This window comes from Ranitomeya variabilis, chromosome 3 (assembly GCF_051348905.1).
Source record: "Ranitomeya variabilis isolate aRanVar5 chromosome 3, aRanVar5.hap1, whole genome shotgun sequence".
Classification (NCBI taxonomy): domain Eukaryota; kingdom Metazoa; phylum Chordata; class Amphibia; order Anura; family Dendrobatidae; genus Ranitomeya; species Ranitomeya variabilis.
In genome coordinates this window covers 522630998-522649938 of record NC_135234.1, presented here as the reverse complement: position 1 = coordinate 522649938, position 18941 = coordinate 522630998, and the positions used below count along the sequence as shown (strand labels likewise).

Genomic DNA, 18941 nt, shown 5'->3' with positions numbered 1-18941 from the left:
TGCTGCACAAGGAAAAGGTAGCTATTTTGGTTTAGCTCCTTGCACACGCAGAACTTAACACTTATAAAATGTGTCCACTGATACCGTAAAACCGTCCCGGAGGTGGGACTTTCCTTCGTAATATGACGCAGCACAGCCGTCATTCCTACCCCCCCGGCGCCGCGCCCCGGCTCCTCAGCGTTGTTTGATTCCGTCCCGGAGCCTGCGCTGTTATGTTATCCCGTGGCCAGGCACACTTAGCGCTGCCCGTCTTCTGGCATCATTTGGTGTCAGGATGGCTGCGCCTGTGCGGCCGCGCTGGCCGAGAGCCCGCCTCGCAGTGTCTTCTGATTTAATCCCACTGGGGGCCTGGGATCCATGGACATGCGCATTGCATATCTGAACCTCCACCTCTCACTCATCTCCCTATGGCTTCTTCAGACTGTTCGGTGTCAGCTGGTCCCTAATAGCATGCCACGGTCGTGACACCGCACAGTCTTAAGAAGCCGTAGGGAGGGGAGTGAGAGGCGAGGATATGCACTGCGCATGGCCATGGATCCCAGGCCCCCAGTGGGATAAAATCAGAAGACACTGCGAGGCGGGCTCTCGGCCAGCGCGGCCGCACAGGCGCAGCCAGCCTGACACCAAATGATGTCAGAAGATGGGCAGCGCTAAGTGTGCCTGGCCAAGGGATAACTTAACAGCGCAGGCTCCGGGACGGAATCAAACAACGCTGAGGAGCCGGGGCGCGGCGCCGGGGGGTAGGAATGACGGCTGTGCTGCGTCATATTACGAAGGAAAGTCCCACCTCCAGGACGGTTTCACGGTTTCAGGGGACACATTTTATAAGTGTTTAGTTCTGTGTTTGCAAGGAGCGTGATGAAAAGAGCCACCTTTTCCTTTTGCATCTTTTGTGCTGCACAAGCTGGCTCTTTCAGCTACAAACGCCTTGGTGGAGGGTTAAAGGTTCCCTTTCGACTTTCTCAGGCTTCGGCCTACATTGTGTTCCTCTGCTTTTCCACCTGTCCCTGGGCTCCAACACCGCCAGTTGCCGTCCAGAAGTGCTGTACGCACAGTCAACAGTCCCTCCTCTGTTATTGGGGTTCAGTAACGTCAGCTGTTCCCCTGCTGTGTGTGTGGCAATCCCTCCTACCTCCTCCACCTCCTCCTCCTCCACCTGTCCCTGGGCTCCAACACCGCCAGTTGCCGTCCAGAAGTGCTGTACGCACAGTCAACAGTCGCTCCTCTGTTATTGGGGTTCAGTAACGTCAGCTGTTCCCCTGCTGTGTGTGTGGCAATCCCTCCTACCTCCTCCACCACCTCCTCCTCCACCTGTCCCTGGGCTCCAACACCGCCAGTTGCCGTCCAGAAGTGCTGTACGCACAGTCAACAGTCCCTCCTCTGTTATTGGGGTTCAGTAACGTCAGCTGTTCCCCTGCTGTGTGTGTGGCAATCCCTCCTACCTCCTCCACCTCCTCCTCCTCCACCTGTCCCTGGGCTCTAACACCGCCAGTTGCCGTCCAGAAGTGCTGTACGCACAGTCAACAGTCGCTCCTCTGTTATTGGGGTTCAGTAACGTCAGCTGTTCCCCTGCTGTGTGTGTGGCAATCCCTCCTACCTCCTCCTCCTCCACCTGTCCCTGGGCTCCAACACCGCCAGTTGCCGTCCAGAAGTGCTGTACGCACAGTCAACAGTCCCTCCTCTGTTATTGGGGTTCAGTAACGTCAGCTGTTCCCCTGCTGTGTGTGTGGCAATCCCTCCTACCTCCTCCACCTCCTCCTCCTCCACCTGTCCCTGGGCTCCAACACCGCCAGTTGCCGTCCAGAAGTGCTGTACGCACAGTCAACAGTCCCTCCTCTGTTATTGGGGTTCAGTAACGTCAGCTGTTCCCCTGCTGTGTGTGTGGCAATCCCTCCTACCTCCTCCACCTCCTCCTCCTCCACCTGTCCCTGGGCTCCAACACCGCCAGTTGCCGTCCAGAAGTGCTGTACGCACAGTCAACAGTCCCTCCTCTGTTATTGGGGTTCAGTAACGTCAGCTGTTCCCCTGCTGTGTGTGTGGCAATCCCTCCTACCTCCTCCACCTCCTCCTCCTCCACCTGTCCCTGGGCTCCAACACCGCCAGTTGCCGTCCAGAAGTGCTGTACGCACAGTCAACAGTCCCTCCTCTGTTATTGGGGTTCAGTAACGTCAGCTGTTCCCCTGCTGTGTGTGTGGCAATCCCTCCTACCACCTCCTCCTCCTCCACCTGTCCCTGGGCTCCAACACCGCCAGTTGCCGTCCAGAAGTGCTGTACGCACAGTCAACAGTCGCTCCTCTGTTATTGGGGTTCAGTAACGTCAGCTGTTCCCCTGCTGTGTGTGTGGCAATCCCTCCTACCTCCTCCACCTCCTCCTCCTCCACCTGTCCCTGGGCTCCAACACCGCCAGTTGCCGTCCAGAAGTGCTGTACGCACAGTCAACAGTCGCTCCTCTGTTATTGGGGTTCAGTAACGTCAGCTGTTCCCCTGCTGTGTGTGTGGCAATCCCTCCTACCTCCTCCACCTCCTCCTCCTCCACCTGTCCCTGGGCTCCAACACCGCCAGTTGCCGTCCAGAAGTGCTGTACGCACAGTCAACAGTCGCTCCTCTGTTATTGGGGTTCAGTAACGTCAGCTGTTCCCCTGCTGTGTGTGTGGCAATCCCTCCTACCTCCTCCTCCTCCACCTGTCCCTGGGCTCCAACACCGCCAGTTGCCGTCCAGAAGTGCTGTACGCACAGTCAACAGTCCCTCCTCTGTTATTGGGGTTCAGTAACGTCAGCTGTTCCCCTGCTGTGTGTGTGGCAATCCCTCCTACCTCCTCCACCTCCTCCTCCTCCACCTGTCCCTGGGCTCCAACACCGCCAGTTGCCATCCAGAAGTGCTGTACGCACAGTCAACAGTCGCTCCTCTGTTATTGGGGTTCAGTAACGTCAGCTGTTCCCCTGCTGTGTGTGTGGCAATACCTCCTCCTCCACCTGTCCCTGGGCTCCAACACCGCCAGTTGCCGTCCAGAAGTGCTGTACGCACAGTCAACAGTCCGTCCTCTGTTATTGGGGTTCAGTAACGTCAGCTGTTCCCCTGCTGTGTGTGTGGCAATCCCTCCTACCTCCTCCACCTCCTCCTCCTCCACCTGTCCCTGGGCTCCAACACCGCCAGTTGCCGTCCAGAAGTGCTGTACGCACAGTCAACAGTCGCTCCTCTGTTATTGGGGTTCAGTAACGTCAGCTGTTCCCCTGCTGTGTGTGTGGCAATCCCTCCTACCTCCTCCACCTCCTCCTCCTCCACCTGTCCCTGGGCTCCAACACCGCCAGTTGCCGTCCAGAAGTGCTGTACGCACAGTCAACAGTTGCTCCTCTGTTATTGGGGTTCAGTAACGTCAGCTGTTCCCCTGCTGTGTGTGTGGCAATCCCTCCTACCTCCTCCACCTCCTCCTCCTCCACCTGTCCCTGGGCTCCAACACCGCCAGTTGCCGTCCAGAAGTGCTGTACGCACAGTCAACAGTCGCTCCTCTGTTATTGGGGTTCAGTAACGTCAGCTGTTCCCCTGCTGTGTGTGTGGCAATCCCTCCTACCTCCTCCTCCTCCACCTGTCCCTGGGCTCCAACACCGCCAGTTGCCGTCCAGAAGTGCTGTACGCACAGTCAACAGTCGCTCCTCTGTTATTGGGGTTCAGTAACGTCAGCTGTTCCCCTGCTGTGTGTGTGGCAATCCCTCCTACCTCCTCCACCTCCTCCTCCTCCACCTGTCCCTGGGCTCCAACACCGCCAGTTGCCGTCCAGAAGTGCTGTACGCACAGTCAACAGTCGCTCCTCTGTTATTGGGGTTCAGTAACGTCAGCTGTTCCCCTGCTGTGTGTGTGGCAATCCCTCCTACCTCCTCCTACCTCCTCCACCTCCTCCACCTGTCCCTGGGCTCCAACACCGCCAGTTGCCGTCCAGAAGTGCTGTCCGCACAGAGCAAAACACCTCGCCAATGTGTTAGTGGGGTTCAGCACCGCCAGCTGTTCCCCTGCTGTGCAGCCGGCAACGTGTACTGCGACCGCCACGCAGGCACAACAAGTTAAATTTAAGGGAACCTGTCCCCCCCCCCCCCAGGCGTTTGTTACTGAAGGAGCCACCTTGTGCAGCAGTAATGATGCAAAGGGAAAAAGTGCCTCTTTTCGTGGTGCTCCTTGCACATGCTGATCCTAACACTTATGAAAAGTGTCCCCTCCTACCGTGATACCGTCCGGTAGGTGGAACTTTCCTTTGTGATGTGACGCAGCACAGCCGTCATTCTTACCCCCTTGGCGCCGTGCGCCGCCTCCTCAGCGTTGTTTGAATCAGTCCCGGAGCCTGCGGAGAAACTGTGCGGTGTCAGCTGGTCCCTAATAGCATGCCACGGCCGTGACACCGCACAGTCAGAAGAAGCCGTAGGGAGATGAGTGAGAGGTGGAGGTTCAGATATGCACTGCGCATGTCCATGGATCTCAGGCCCCCAGTGGGATTAAATCAGAAGACAGTACGAGGCGGGCTCTCTGCCAGCGCGGCCGCACAGGCGCAGCCAGCCTGACACCAAATGATGTCAGAAGACGGGCAGCGCAAAATATGTGCATGGCTAAGGGCTAACCTAACAGCGCAGGCTCCGGGACTGATTCAAACAACGCTGAGGAGGCGGCGCATGGCGCCAAGGGGGTAAGAATGACGGCTGTGCTGCGTCACATCACAAAGGAAAGTTCCACCTACCGGACGGTATCACGGTAGGAGGGGACACTTTTTATAAGTGTTAGGTTCAGCATGTGCAAGGACCATAATTAAAAGAGCTAAGTTTACCTTTTCCAGCATTAGTGCTGTACACAATGGCTCTTTCAGCTACAAACGCCTGGGGGGGGGGGTTAAAGTTTCCCTTTCAACTTGCTCCAGTGCAGGCTTCGGCCTACACTCTGCTCCCTCTCCTCCTGACCCTGGGCTCTAACACCGCCAGTTGGGGCCCAGATGTGCTAGCTGCACAGAGCCAAACACCAGCCAATGTGTCAGTGGGGTTCAGCACCGCCAGCTGTTCCCCTGCTGTGCAGCCGGCAACGTGTCCTGCAACAGCCACGCAGGCACAACAGACCCAAAGCTGCCGCCAGTGCAGGCTTCGGCCTACACTCTGCTGCATCTCCTTCTCCTGCTCACCCCGGGCTCTAACACCGCCAGTTGGGGCCCGGTACTGCCAGCTGCACAGAGAAAAACACCAGCCAATGTGTCAGTGGGGTTCAGCACCGCCAGCTGTTCCCCTGCTGTGCAGCCGGCATCGTGTCCTGCAAAAGCCACGCAGACACAAGAACTGAAATTGAAGGGAACCTGTCCCCCCTCCCCCAGGCGTTTGTACGTTTTTAAGGCCACCTTGTACAGCGGTAATGCTGCATGTGTGCAAGGTGGCTCATAAACGTATTCTCCTCGCACATGTGGAACTGAAAACACGTCTGAAATGTGTCCTCTGTGTGACCATTTAACCGTCCCGGTGGTGTGACTTTCCTTTGTAATGACACGCTGCAACCCCCTTGGTAGCGCTGCCCGTCTTCTGGCATCATTGTTTGGCTGCCTGCGCCTCTGCGGCCGCCCTGACCCACACAACGCCCCTCGGTGTCTTATTTCTTGGGACTGCGAGGGTGTGATTGATGGGCATGAGCAGTGCATCAGTTCGCCTGTCCCTCATCTCCTTCCGCCTTCTTCAGACTGTGCGGCTTCATGGCCGTGGCATGCGATAAGGGATCAGCTGACGCCGCACAGTCTGCAGCGGGTGTAAGGACCCGAGTGCGAGAGGCGAACATATGTGCTGCGCCAGGCCATGAATCACAGCCCCGCAGTGTTTTAACAATGTTAAGACACCGCGGGGCTGGGATTCATGGTCATCGCGAACCGCAGCGGCCGACATTAAATGAGGTCAGAAGATGGGCAGCGCTAACAGCGCTAGGCCAGGGGATAACACGACAGCGCAGACTCCTGTACAGCAAATAACAACGCTCAGGAGGCTGCACCCAGCACCAAGGTGGGATTCTTGACATCTGTGCTGCGTCTCATTACAAAGGGAACTCGCGCCTCCAACACAGTTTGACTGTATAAAGGGCTAAATGTTATACGTGTTTCATTCAGCGTGTGCAAGGAGCAAAATTAAAAGAGCAACCTTTGACTTGTGCAGCACTACTGCTGCATAAGCTGTGGCTCTTCTACTTTGTAACCCCTGAGGGGGGGTTAAAGGTTACCTTTGAAATTGGTTCAAGTAGGCTTCGGCCTACACTCTGCTCCCCCTGCAGAGCCCGGGCTCCAACACCGCCAGTTGGGGCCCGGTACTGCTAGCTGCACAGAGCCAAACACCAGCCAATGTGTCAGTGGGGTTCAGCACCGCCAGCTGTTCCCCTGCTGTGCAGCCGGCAACGTGTCCTGCAACAGCCACGCAGGCACAACAGACCCAAAGCTGCCGCCAGTGCAGGCTTCGGCCTACACTCTGCTCCATCTCCTCCTCCTGCTCACCCCGGGCTCTAACACCGCCAGTTGGGGCCCGGTACTGCCAGCTGCACAGAGAAAAACACCAGCCAATGTGTCAGTGGGGTTCAGCACCGCCAGCTGTTCCCCTGCTGTGCAGCCGGCATCGTGTCCTGCAAAAGCCACGCAGACACAAGAACTGAAATTGAAGGGAACCTGTCCCCCCTCCCCCAGGCGTTTGTACGTTTTTAAGGCCACCTTGTACAGCGGTAATGCTGCATGTGTGCAAGGTGGCTCATAAACGTATTCTCCTCGCACATGTGGAACTGAAAACACGTCTGAAATGTGTCCTCTGTGTGACCATTTAACCGTCCCGGTGGTGTGACTTTCCTTTGTAATGACACGCTGCAACCCCCTTGGTAGCGCTGCCCGTCTTCTGGCATCATTGTTTGGCTGCCTGCGCCTCTGCGGCCGCCCTGACCCACACAACGCCCCTCGGTGTCTTATTTCTTGGGACTGCGAGGGTGTGATTGATGGGCATGAGCAGTGCATCAGTTCGCCTGTCCCTCATCTCCTTCCGCCTTCTTCAGACTGTGCGGCTTCATGGCCGTGGCATGCGATAAGGGATCAGCTGATGCCGCACAGTCTGCAGCGGGTGTAAGGACCCGAGTGCGAGAGGCGAACATATGTGCTGCGCCAGGCCATGAATCACAGTACCGCAGTGTTTTAACAATGTTAAGACACCGCGGGGCTGGGATTCATGGTCATCGCGAACCGCAGCGGCCGACATTAAATGAGGTCAGAAGATGGGCAGCGCTAACAGCGCTAGGCCAGGGGATAACACGACAGCGCAGACTCCTGTACAGCAAATAACAACGCTCAGGAGGCTGCACCCAGCACCAAGGTGGGATTCTTGACATCTGTGCTGCGTCTCATTACAAAGGGAACTCGCGCCTCCAACACAGTTTGACTGTATAAAGGGCTAAATGTTATACGTGTTTCATTCAGCGTGTGCAAGGAGCAAAATTAAAAGAGCAACCTTTGACTTGTGCAGCACTACTGCTGCATAAGCTGTGGCTCTTCTACTTTGTAACCCCTGAGGGGGGGTTAAAGGTTACCTTTGAAATTGGTTCAAGTAGGCTTCGGCCTACACTCTGCTCCCCCTGCAGAGCCCGGGCTCCAACACCGCCAGTTGGGGCCCGGTACTGCTAGCTGCACAGAGCCAAACACCAGCCAATGTGTCAGTGGGGTTCAGCACCGCCAGCTGTTCCCCTGCTGTGCAGCCGGCAACGTGTCCTGCAACAGCCACGCAGGCACAACAGACCCAAAGCTGCCGCCAGTGCAGGCTTCGGCCTACACTCTGCTCCATCTCCTCCTCCTGCTCACCCCGGGCTCTAACACCGCCAGTTGGGGCCCGGTACTGCCAGCTGCACAGAGAAAAACACCAGCCAATGTGTCAGTGGGGTTCAGCACCGCCAGCTGTTCCCCTGCTGTGCAGCCGGCATCGTGTCCTGCAAAAGCCACGCAGACACAAGAACTGAAATTGAAGGGAACCTGTCCCCCCTCCCCCAGGCGTTTGTACGTTTTTAAGGCCACCTTGTACAGCGGTAATGCTGCATGTGTGCAAGGTGGCTCATAAACGTATTCTCCTCGCACATGTGGAACTGAAAACACGTCTGAAATGTGTCCTCTGTGTGACCATTTAACCGTCCCGGTGGTGTGACTTTCCTTTGTAATGACACGCTGCAACCCCCTTGGTAGCGCTGCCCGTCTTCTGGCATCATTGTTTGGCTGCCTGCGCCTCTGCGGCCGCCCTGACCCACACAACGCCCCTCGGTGTCTTATTTCTTGGGACTGCGAGGGTGTGATTGATGGGCATGAGCAGTGCATCAGTTCGCCTGTCCCTCATCTCCTTCCGCCTTCTTCAGACTGTGCGGCTTCATGGCCGTGGCATGCGATAAGGGATCAGCTGACGCCGCACAGTCTGCAGCGGGTGTAAGGACCCGAGTGCGAGAGGCGAACATATGTGCTGCGCCAGGCCATGAATCACAGCCCCGCAGTGTTTTAACAATGTTAAGACACCGCGGGGCTGGGATTCATGGTCATCGCGAACCGCAGCGGCCGACATTAAATGAGGTCAGAAGATGGGCAGCGCTAACAGCGCTAGGCCAGGGGATAACACGACAGCGCAGACTCCTGTACAGCAAATAACAACGCTCAGGAGGCTGCACCCAGCACCAAGGTGGGATTCTTGACATCTGTGCTGCGTCTCATTACAAAGGGAACTCGCGCCTCCAACACAGTTTGACTGTATAAAGGGCTAAATGTTATACGTGTTTCATTCAGCGTGTGCAAGGAGCAAAATTAAAAGAGCAACCTTTGACTTGTGCAGCACTACTGCTGCATAAGCTGTGGCTCTTCTACTTTGTAACCCCTGAGGGGGGGTTAAAGGTTACCTTTGAAATTGGTTCAAGTAGGCTTCGGCCTACACTCTGCTCCCCCTGCAGAGCCCGGGCTCCAACACCGCCAGTTGGGGCCCGGTACTGCTAGCTGCACAGAGCCAAACACCAGCCAATGTGTCAGTGGGGTTCAGCACCGCCAGCTGTTCCCCTGCTGTGCAGCCGGCAACGTGTCCTGCAACAGCCACGCAGGCACAACAGACCCAAAGCTGCCGCCAGTGCAGGCTTCGGCCTACACTCTGCTCCATCTCCTCCTCCTGCTCACCCCGGGCTCTAACACCGCCAGTTGGGGCCCGGTACTGCCAGCTGCACAGAGAAAAACACCAGCCAATGTGTCAGTGGGGTTCAGCACCGCCAGCTGTTCCCCTGCTGTGCAGCCGGCATCGTGTCCTGCAAAAGCCACGCAGACACTTGCTCTTGTACCTTCTGCTCCCCATCCTGGTTCCAGTACCGTCAGCTGGTTCCGGGCAGAGCCTTTGGCTTAGGTGCCTCCCTCTGGGTATCCGAGTTCCACCAACGTCAGGTGGTCGTTGGTAGTGCTTTCAGGCACGGGTACCTCCTGCTTAGTAACCGGGTTCCAGTAACGTCAGCTGGTCTTCGGTAGTTCCATTGGCTCTTGGACCTTCGGCTACCCATCCGGGTTCCAACACCGTCAGCTGGTTCTCGGCAGTGTCTTTTGCTCTTGTACCTTCTGCTCCCCATCCTGGTTCCAGTACCGTCAGCTGGTTCCGGGCAGAGCCTTTGGCTTAGGTGCCTCCCTCTGGGTATCCGAGTTCCACCAACGTCAGGTGGTCCTTGGTAGTGCTTTCAGGCACGGGTACCTCCTGCTTAGTAACCGGGTTCCAGTAACGTCAGCTGGTCCTCGGTAGTTCCATTGGCTCTTGGACCTTCGGGTAGCCATCCGAGTTCCAGTTCCATCAGCTGGTTCTCGGCATTTTCTCAGCCTTCTTGTACCTTCTGCTACATTTCCAAGTTCAAGAGACTAAACACCATGACCCGGAAGACCACCCCTAAGATGACGACGACACCAGAGACGACAACCACCGTGATGACGACGACCCTGGAGACGATGACCCCGAAGACCACCCCGATGACGACGACCCCGGAGACGACGACCCTGAAGACCACCCCGATGACGACGACCCCGGAGACGACGACCCTGGAGACGACGACGACCTGGAAGACCGAGAAGCAGAAGAACAAGAGGCTGCAGAACAAAGAGCAGAAGAACATTAAGCATAACACTAAATATCAGAGCAAAAAATATTATCTAAATTATAAGCAGAAGAAGACTAAGCAGTGTATGGGGGTGAGTCCGTTCCTCCTCGTGGTGCCCCTGGATAAAGCCTGATGCTGCAGGCCAAACTGAACGCGGACAAATGTAACTGTTTTGTGACAGGCAGAACGGAAGGTGTAATCTTCAAACTTTTATAGATAACAACTACGGGAATGCCTGTCACAAATAAGAATATGATGAAGTAGAATATGATGAAGATAATAGTAAAATAAAAAGAATATGAACAATGTAAGAAAAAAAATAATAGGTAGAAGATGAAGAAGAAGATGAATAAGGTGAAGAAGTTGATGTCAAAGAAGCTGATGATGAGGATAACGAAGAAGGAAGTGTGGGAGAAGTAAAAAAGAAGGTGAAGGGCGTGGAAGTAGTGAAACATCAATATCTGACAAAATACAAAAAAATTAACATAATCAAAATCTTTCTACCGCCGAACGTCATAAAAAAAAAAAACAACCTGCTATTCTATTACATTGGGCTAAACCTCTGTGCCTTTAATGTCTCCGCCACGTCCCCCAATACATCCTACATTATTCTTACTTGTTTTCCTTCATGTAGAATGAACCTACAAGTTTATAAAGGGTTTATTTTAATTCCGATATTTTCGTCCCATTGACTTGCATTGGGATCGGGTATCGGTATCGGATTAGATCCGATATTTTTACGGTATCGGCCGATACTTTCCGATACCGATACTTTCCGATATCGGAAAGTATCGCTCAACACTACCTACTACTCATTTATGTATATGGGGAACAAAGGTAACCTGTCTGGCCTGATCTGAGGTCACCAAATGTCCAGAAGTTCATGAACAGCATCTTATCATCATTTTATAGTTCACAGTGACTATGCTTATGGGCAGCAGACATACATCTCTAAAAGCTTTTTAATAGCATATATAAATGGTGCATATTTAGTTCCCAGACTAGTCTTCCAGTGGTCACATGACAGGATCAGCCAATCAGCCACTGCTTTGGTGCCTGTTGCTGGGAGAGATAGCAGAAAGAATGCAGGAACGGTGCTAGAATGGGAGGTAACTACACACTTTATTTTTTGTGCCAGGCTCCAGTAGAGGACAACCCCTTTAAAATCTTTAATGCTTTTTTTGGTTTTCCTATGTGTTTTTAAATAATGTTGGCAGGCCACAATCTGACAGAAGAGCTACAAATTGCTTAAAAAGTTACTGCTGACTATAACGGAGAGGTGCCAGAACACACAATGCATGGTAGATTGCTGGGTATGGGACCATGTAGCCACAAAATAGTCATGGTGCCCATGCTCACCCACCCGCCACTTTCCAACTGTTGTGTATTATTTGAAGTATCAGCACTACATAAAAAGATACTTTTAATATCTCACAGGTTTTTTAAATACAGAAGACTAAAGAATAAGCTAGATGATATCCTCGGGCAGGAAGAAAGTTCTACTGAATTAGGTGAGTGGGTTAATATCACATTGCTTCTGCAAATAATTAATATATGACAATACTATATAAAGCAGTAGTCCTAAACTTTTTTTAATCTTCAGTGCTACATTTAGTTCTGAAACTTGGTCATGAGACGCATTTTGTGTACAGAAATGATAAAAGCCATAAAACCAATAGAAAATACAAAACCACTGGAAGCGGCACCACTACTGCCAGTGGTGTATCTAGGGGGGGCAGCCGACAGGGGGGCTCCAGCGGGCCGCCTGATGATGCGGCGGTCCAAGGAGGCTCCTCGTCGAGTCATACCCAGGGGTCGACAGGGGAGGGGGAGCGGGGGTGTCTAATTATACTCACCTGCTCCTGGCACGGTCCCTGCAGGTCCCTGGCTCCCCGGCGCCCCAGCTTCTTCCTGTACTGAGCGGTCACATGGTACCGCTCATTACAGTAATGAATATGCGGCTCCACCTCCCATAGGGGTGGAGCCGCATATTCATTACTGTAATGAGCGGTAACGGTGACTGCGCCAGGAGAAAGTGAGTATAACAGGGAGGGGAGCGCAGCGCTACGTGATATTCACCTGCTCCTCGTTCCAGCCGCTGCTCCGTCTTCAGCGTCTTCTGCAGTGACCCTGAGGCCAGAGCTCAGTGCAGAAGACGCTGAAGATGGAGCGGCGGCTGGAACGAGGAGCAGGTGAATATTGAAAGTGCCGGGGGCCTGAGCGACGGAGAGGTGAGTATGTTTGCAACAGCAAATGGGGCAAGTGTCTGTATGGGGCCATAACATTTGTGCAGCACTATATGAGTCAAGTGTCTGTATGGGGCCATAATCAACGTTTGTGCAGCACTATATGGGTCAAGTGTCTGTATGGAGCATCTTATGGGACATAATTAACGTTTGTGCAGCACTATATGGGGCAAGTGTCTGTATGGGCCATCTTATGGGGCCATAACGTTTGTGCACCACTATATGGGGCAAGTGTCTGTATGGAGAATCTTATGGGGCCATAATCAACGTTTGTGCAGCACTATATGGGGCAAGTGTCTGTATGGAGCATCTTATGGGGCCATAATTAAGGTTTCTGCAGCACTATACGGGGCAAATGTCTCTATGGAGCATCTTATGGGGCCATAATCAACATTTCTGCAGCACTATATGGTGCAAATATCTTTATGGAGCATCTTATGGGGCCATAATCAACGTTTCTGCAGCACTATACGGGGCAAATGTCTCTATGGAGCATCTTATTGGGGCCATAATCAACGTTTCTGCAGCACTATATGGCACAAATATCTTTATGGAGCATCTTATGGGGCATAATTAACGTTTGTGCAGCACTATATGGGGCAAATGTCTGTATGGAGCATCTTATGGGGCCATAACGTTTGTGCAGCACTATATGGGGCAAGTGTCTGTATGGAGCATCTTATGGGGCATAATTAACGTTTGTGCACTACTATATGGGGCAAGTGTCTGTATGGGGCATCTTATGGGGCCATAACGTTTGTGCAGCACTATATGGGGCAAGTGTCTATATGGAGCATCTTATGGGGCAATAATTAACGTTTCTGCAGCACTATACAGGGCAAATTGTTGTGAATTCCGTTCTCGAGCTCCCTCCTGTGGTCATGAATGGTACTTCGGTGAGTTCTGTCCGTGGACTCCCTCTGGTGGCTGTGAGTGGAGCTGCTGGTTCTGAGATTCCTTCTCCAGCTGCCCTCGTTTAGGGCTAGGCTGGATTCTCTATTTAACTCCACTCAGATCGTTACTCCATGCCAGCTGTCAATGTTCTAGTACTGGTTCAGACCTCTCCTGGATCTTTCTGTGGACCTGTCTACTCCAGCACAAGCTAAGTTCCTGCTTGTTCATTTGATACATATGGTTTTTCTTGCTAAGTTTTAGTCCAGCTTGCTATCATGAAACTATCTGGCTAGCTGGAAGCTCTGGGGGTGCAGAGTGGCACCACCGCATCGTGAGTCGGTGCGGGGGTATTTTTTGCACACTCTGCGTGGTTTTTGTAGCTTTTTGTGTTGACCGCAAAGATCCCTTTTCTGTCCTCAATCTGTTTAGTTAGACTGGCCTCTCTTTGCTAAAACCTATTTCATCCTGTGTTTGTGATTTCCTCTTATCTCACAGTCAATACTTGTGGGGGGCTGCTTTTACCTTTGGGGAAATTTCTCTGAGGCAAGTAAGGCTTTGTTTCCTTTCTTTAGGGGAAGTTAGCTCTTAGGCTGTGAAGAGGCGTCTAGTCAGAGTTAGGCACGCTCCACGGCTATTTCTAGTTGTGTTAATAGGAGTAGGGTTTGCGGTCAGCAGAGTTCCCATTTCCCCAGAGCTCGTTCCGATTCCATGTTTAACTATCAGGTAATTTCTGGTGCACCTAACCACCAGGTCCATAACAGTACAGCTGGCCCACAAAGTGTTAATGCATCTCAATAGAGGGAAAAGAGAAGTTCTGAGACCATTTTTTTTTCTTTTTCTCTGCAGTGTGTTTTGCCTTTCTTTTCCCCTTAAACTCTGGGTGGTTCAGAACTTAGGTGTGGATATGGACATTCAAGGTCTGTCCTCTAGTGTAGATCAACTCGCTGCAAGGGTACAAAACATTCAAGATTATGTAGTTCAGAATCCTATGTTGGAGCCTAGAATTCCAATTCCTGAGTTATTTTCTGGGGATAGTTCTAAATTTCTGAATTTCAAAAACAATTGTAAACTGTTTCTTGCTCTGAAACCCCGCTCTTCTGGTGACCCTATTCAGCAAGTAAGGATTGTTATTTCTTTGTTGCGTGGCGATCCTCAAGACTGGGCATTCGCCCTGGCGCCAAGAGATCCTGCATTGCGTAATGTAGATGCGTTTTTTCTGGCGCTGGGTTTGCTTTATGATGAACCGAATTCTGTGGATCAGGCAGAGAAAATTTTGCTGGCTTTGTGTCAGGGTCAGGATGAAGCGGAGGTATATTGCCAGAAGTTCAGAAAGTGGTCTGTGCTTACTCAGTGGAATGAATGTGCCCTGGCAGCAATTTTCAGAAAGGGTCTCTCTGAAGCCCTTAAGGATGTTATGGTGGGGTTCCCCACGCCTGCTGGTCTGAATGAATCAATGTCCTTGGCCATACAGATCGATCGGCGCTTACGTGAGCGCAAAACTGTGCACCATTTGGCGGTATCCTCTGAGCAGAGGCCTGAGCCTATGCAATGTGATAGGACTTTGACCAGAGCTGAACGGCAAGAACATAGACGTCAGAATGGGCTGTGTTTTTACTGTGGTGACTCCACTCATGCTATTTCTTATTGTCCTATGCGCAATAAGCGGTTCGCTAGGTCCGTCACCATTGGTACTGTACAGCCTAAATTTCTTCTGTCCGTTACTCTGATTTGCTCTTTGTCATCCTTTTCTGTTATGGCATTTGTGGATTCAGGCGCTGCCCTGAATTTGATGGACTTAGAGTTTGCCAGGCGCTGTGGTTTTTTCTTGGAGCCCTTGCAGCATCCCATTCCTTTGAGGGGAATTGATGCTACGCCTTTGGCCAAGAATAAGCCTCAGTACTGGACCCAGTTGACCATGTGCATGGCTCCTGCGCATCAGGAGGATATTCGCTTTTTGGTGTTGCATAATCTGCATGATGTGGTCGTGTTGGGTTTGCCATGGCTGCAGGTCCATAATCCAGTATTGGATTGGAAATCAATGTCGGTGTCCAGTTGGGGTTGTCAAGGGGTACATGGGGATGTTTCATTATTGTCAATTTCTTCCTCCACTCCTTCTGAGGTCCCTGAGTTTTTGTCAGATTACCGGGATGTATTTGATGAGCCCAAGTCTAGTGCCCTACCTCCTCATAGGGATTGTGATTGTGCTATTAATTTGATTCCTGGTAGCAAGTTCCCTAAGGGACGACTTTTCAATTTGTCTGTGCCAGAACACGCCGCTATGCGGAGCTATATAAAGGAGTCCTTGGAGAAAGGGCATATTCGCCCGTCGTCGTCACCATTGGGAGCAGGGTTCTTTTTTGTGGCCAAGAAGGATGGTTCTCTGAGACCTTGTATAGATTACCGCCTTCTTAGTAAAATCACGGTCAAATTTCAGTACCCTTTGCCTCTACTGTCTGATTTATTTGCTCGGATTAAGGGGGCTAGTTGGTTCACCAAGATAGACCTTCGAGGGGCGTATAATCTCGTGCGTATTAAACAGGGCGATGAATGGAAAACAGCATTTAATACGCCCGAGGGCCATTTTGAGTACCTGGTGATGCCATTCAGCCTTTCTAATGCTCCCTCTGTGTTTCAGTCCTTTATGCATGACATCTTCCGAAAGTATCTGGATAGATTCATGATCGTATATTTGGATGATATTTTGGTCTTTTCGGATGATTGGGAGTCCCATATGAAGCAAGTCAGAATGGTGTTCCAGGTCCTTCGTGCTAATTCCTTGTTTGTGAAGGGATCTAAGTGCCTCTTTGGAGTTCAGAAGGTTTCCTTTTTGGGCTTCATTTTTCCCCCTTCTACTATCGAGATGGATCCTGTTAAAGTCCAAGCTATTTATGATTGGACTCGGCCTACATCTGTGAAGAGCCTTCAGAAATTTCTGGGCTTTGCCAATTTTTACCGTCGCTTCATCGCTAATTTTTCTAGTGTTGTTAAACCGTTGACTGATTTGACCAAGAAGGGTGCTGATGTGGTGAATTGGTCCTCTGCGGCCATTGAGGCTTTTCAGGAGTTGAAACGTCGTTTCTCTTCGGCTCCTGTGTTGTGTCAGCCAGATGTTTCGCTCCCTTTTCAGGTCGAGGTTGATGCTTCTGAAATTGGAGCAGGGGCTGTTTTGTCTCAGAGAAGTTCTGATTGCTCTGTAATGAAGCCATGCGCTTTCTTTTCGAGAAAGTTTTCGCCTGCTGAGAGTAATTATGATGTTGGCAATCGGGAGTTGTTGGCTATGAAGTGGGCATTCAAGGAGTGGCGACATTGGCTTGAAGGAGCCAAGCATCGCGTGGTGGTCTTGACAGATCACAAGAATCTGACTTATCTTGAGTCTACCAAGCGGTTGAATCCTAGACAGGCTCGTTGGTCGCTGTTTTTCTCCCGTTTCAATTTTGTGGTTTCGTACCTTCCGGGTTCTAAGAATGTGAAGGCTGATGCCCTTTCAAGGAGTTTTGTGCCTGATTCTCCTGGGGTTCCTGAGCCGGCTGGTATTCTCAGAGAGGGGGTAGTTCTGTCTGCCATCTCCCCTGATTTGCGGCGGGTGCTGCAGGAGTTCCAGGCTAATAGACCTGACCGTTGTCCAGCGGAGAAACTGTTTGTCCCTGATAGATGGACTAATAGAGTTATCTCTGAGGTTCATTGTTCGGTGTTGGCTGGTCATCCTGGGATTTTTGGTACCAGAGATTTGGTGGCTAGGTCCTTTTGGTGGCCTTCCTTGTCGCGGGATGTGCGTTCTTTTGTGCAGTCTTGTGGGACTTGTGCTCGGGCTAAGTCCTGCTGTTCTCGTGCCAGTGGGTTACTTTTGCCCTTGCCTGTCCCGAAGAGGCCTTGGACGCATGTTTCCATGGATTTTATTTCAGATCTTCCTGTTTCTCAAAGGATGTCGGTCATCTGGGTGGTTTGCGATCGCTTCTCTAAAATGGTCCATATGGTACCCTTGCCTAAATTGCCTTCTTCCTCTGATTTGGTTCCATTATTTTTCCAACACGTGGTTCGTTTGCATGGCATTCCGGAGAACATCATGTCTGACAGAGGTTCCCAGTTTGTTTCAAGGTTTTGGCGGTCCTTTTGTGCTAAGATGGGCATTGATTTGTCTTTTTCTTCGGCTTTCCATCCTCAGACAAATGGGCAAACCGAACGAACCAATCAAACTTTGGAAACTTATCTGAGATGCTTTGTTTCTGCGGATCAGGATGATTGGGTGACCTTCTTGCCATTGGCTGAGTTCGCCCTTAATAATCGGGCCAGTTCGGCTACTTTGGTTTCGCCTTTTTTTTGTAATTCTGGTTTTCATCCTCGTTTTTCTTCAGGGCAGGTTGAGCCTTCGGACTGTCCTGGTGTGGATTCTGTGGTGGACAGGTTGCAACAAATTTGGACTCATGTGGTGGACAATTTGACCTTGTCCCAAGAGAAGGCTCAACGTTTCGCTAACCGCCGTCGCCGTGTTGGTCCCCGACTTCGTGTTGGGGATTTGGTTTGGTTATCATCTCGTTATGTTCCTATGAAGGTTTCTTCTCCTAAGTTTAAGCCTCATTTCATTGGTCCTTATAAGATTTCTGAAATTTTTAATCTTGTGTCGTTTCGTTTGGCCCTTCCTGCTTCTTTTGCCATCCATAATGTGTTCCATAGGTCGTTGCTGCAGAGATATGTGGCGCCTATGGTTCCCTCCGTTGATCCTCCTGCTCCGGTGTTGGTCGAGGGGGAGTTGGAGTATGTGGTGGAGAAGATTTTGGATTCTCGCATTTCGAGACGAAAACTTCAGTACTTGGTCAAATGGAAGGGCTATGGTCAGGAGGATAATTCCTGGGTTGTTGCCTCTGATGTCCATGCTGCCGATTTAGTTCATGCCTTTCATTTGGCTCATCCTGATCGGCCTGGGGGCTCTGGTGAGGGTTCGGTGACCCCTCCTCAAGGGGGGGGGGTACTGTTGTGAATTCCGTTCTCGAGCTCCCTCCTGTGGTCATGAATAGTGCTTCGGTGAGTTCTGTCCGTGGACTCCCTCTGGTGGCTGTGAGTGGAGCTGCTGGTTCTGAGATTCCTTCTCCAGCTGCCCTCATTTAGGGCTAGGCTGGATTCTCTATTTAACTCCACTCAGATCGTTACTCCATGCCAGCTGTCAATGTTCTAGTACTGGTTCAGACCTCTCCTGGATCTTTCTGTGGACCTATCTACTCCAGCACAAGCTAAGTTCCTGCTTGTTCATTTGATACATATGGTTTTTCTTGCTAAGTTTTAGTCCAGCTTGCTATCATGAAACTATTTGGCTAGCTGGAAGCTCTGGGGGTGCAGAGTGGCACCACTGCATCGTGAGTTGGTGCGGGGGTATTTTTTGCACACTCTGCGTGGTTTTTGTAGCTTTTTGTGTTGACCGCAAAGATCCCTTTTCTGTCCTCAATCTGTTTAGTTAGACTGGCCTCTCTTTGCTAAAACCTATTTCATCCTGTGTTTGTGATTTCCTCTTATCTCACAGTCAATACATGTGGGGGGCTGCTTTTACCTTTGGGGAAATTTCTCTGAGGCAAGTAAGGCTTTGTTTCCTTTCTTTAGGGGAAGTTAGCTCTTAGGCTGTGAAGAGGCGTCTAGGCAGAGTTAGGCACGCTCCACGGCTATTTCTAGTTGTGTTGATAGGAGTAGGGTTT

General features: G+C 51.7%; 1 protein-coding gene across 1 annotated transcript in view; it reads left to right on the top strand.

Annotated features, from left to right (window-relative positions):
- Positions 1 to 18941, top strand: part of TEX29 (testis expressed 29) — a 63536-nt gene that overhangs the window by 18688 nt on the left and 25907 nt on the right. The window contains exon 5 of the mRNA XM_077299699.1: positions 11558 to 11631. Coding sequence (XP_077155814.1) covers positions 11558 to 11631 — 74 coding nt within the window. The remainder of the gene's footprint in view (positions 1 to 11557; positions 11632 to 18941) is intronic.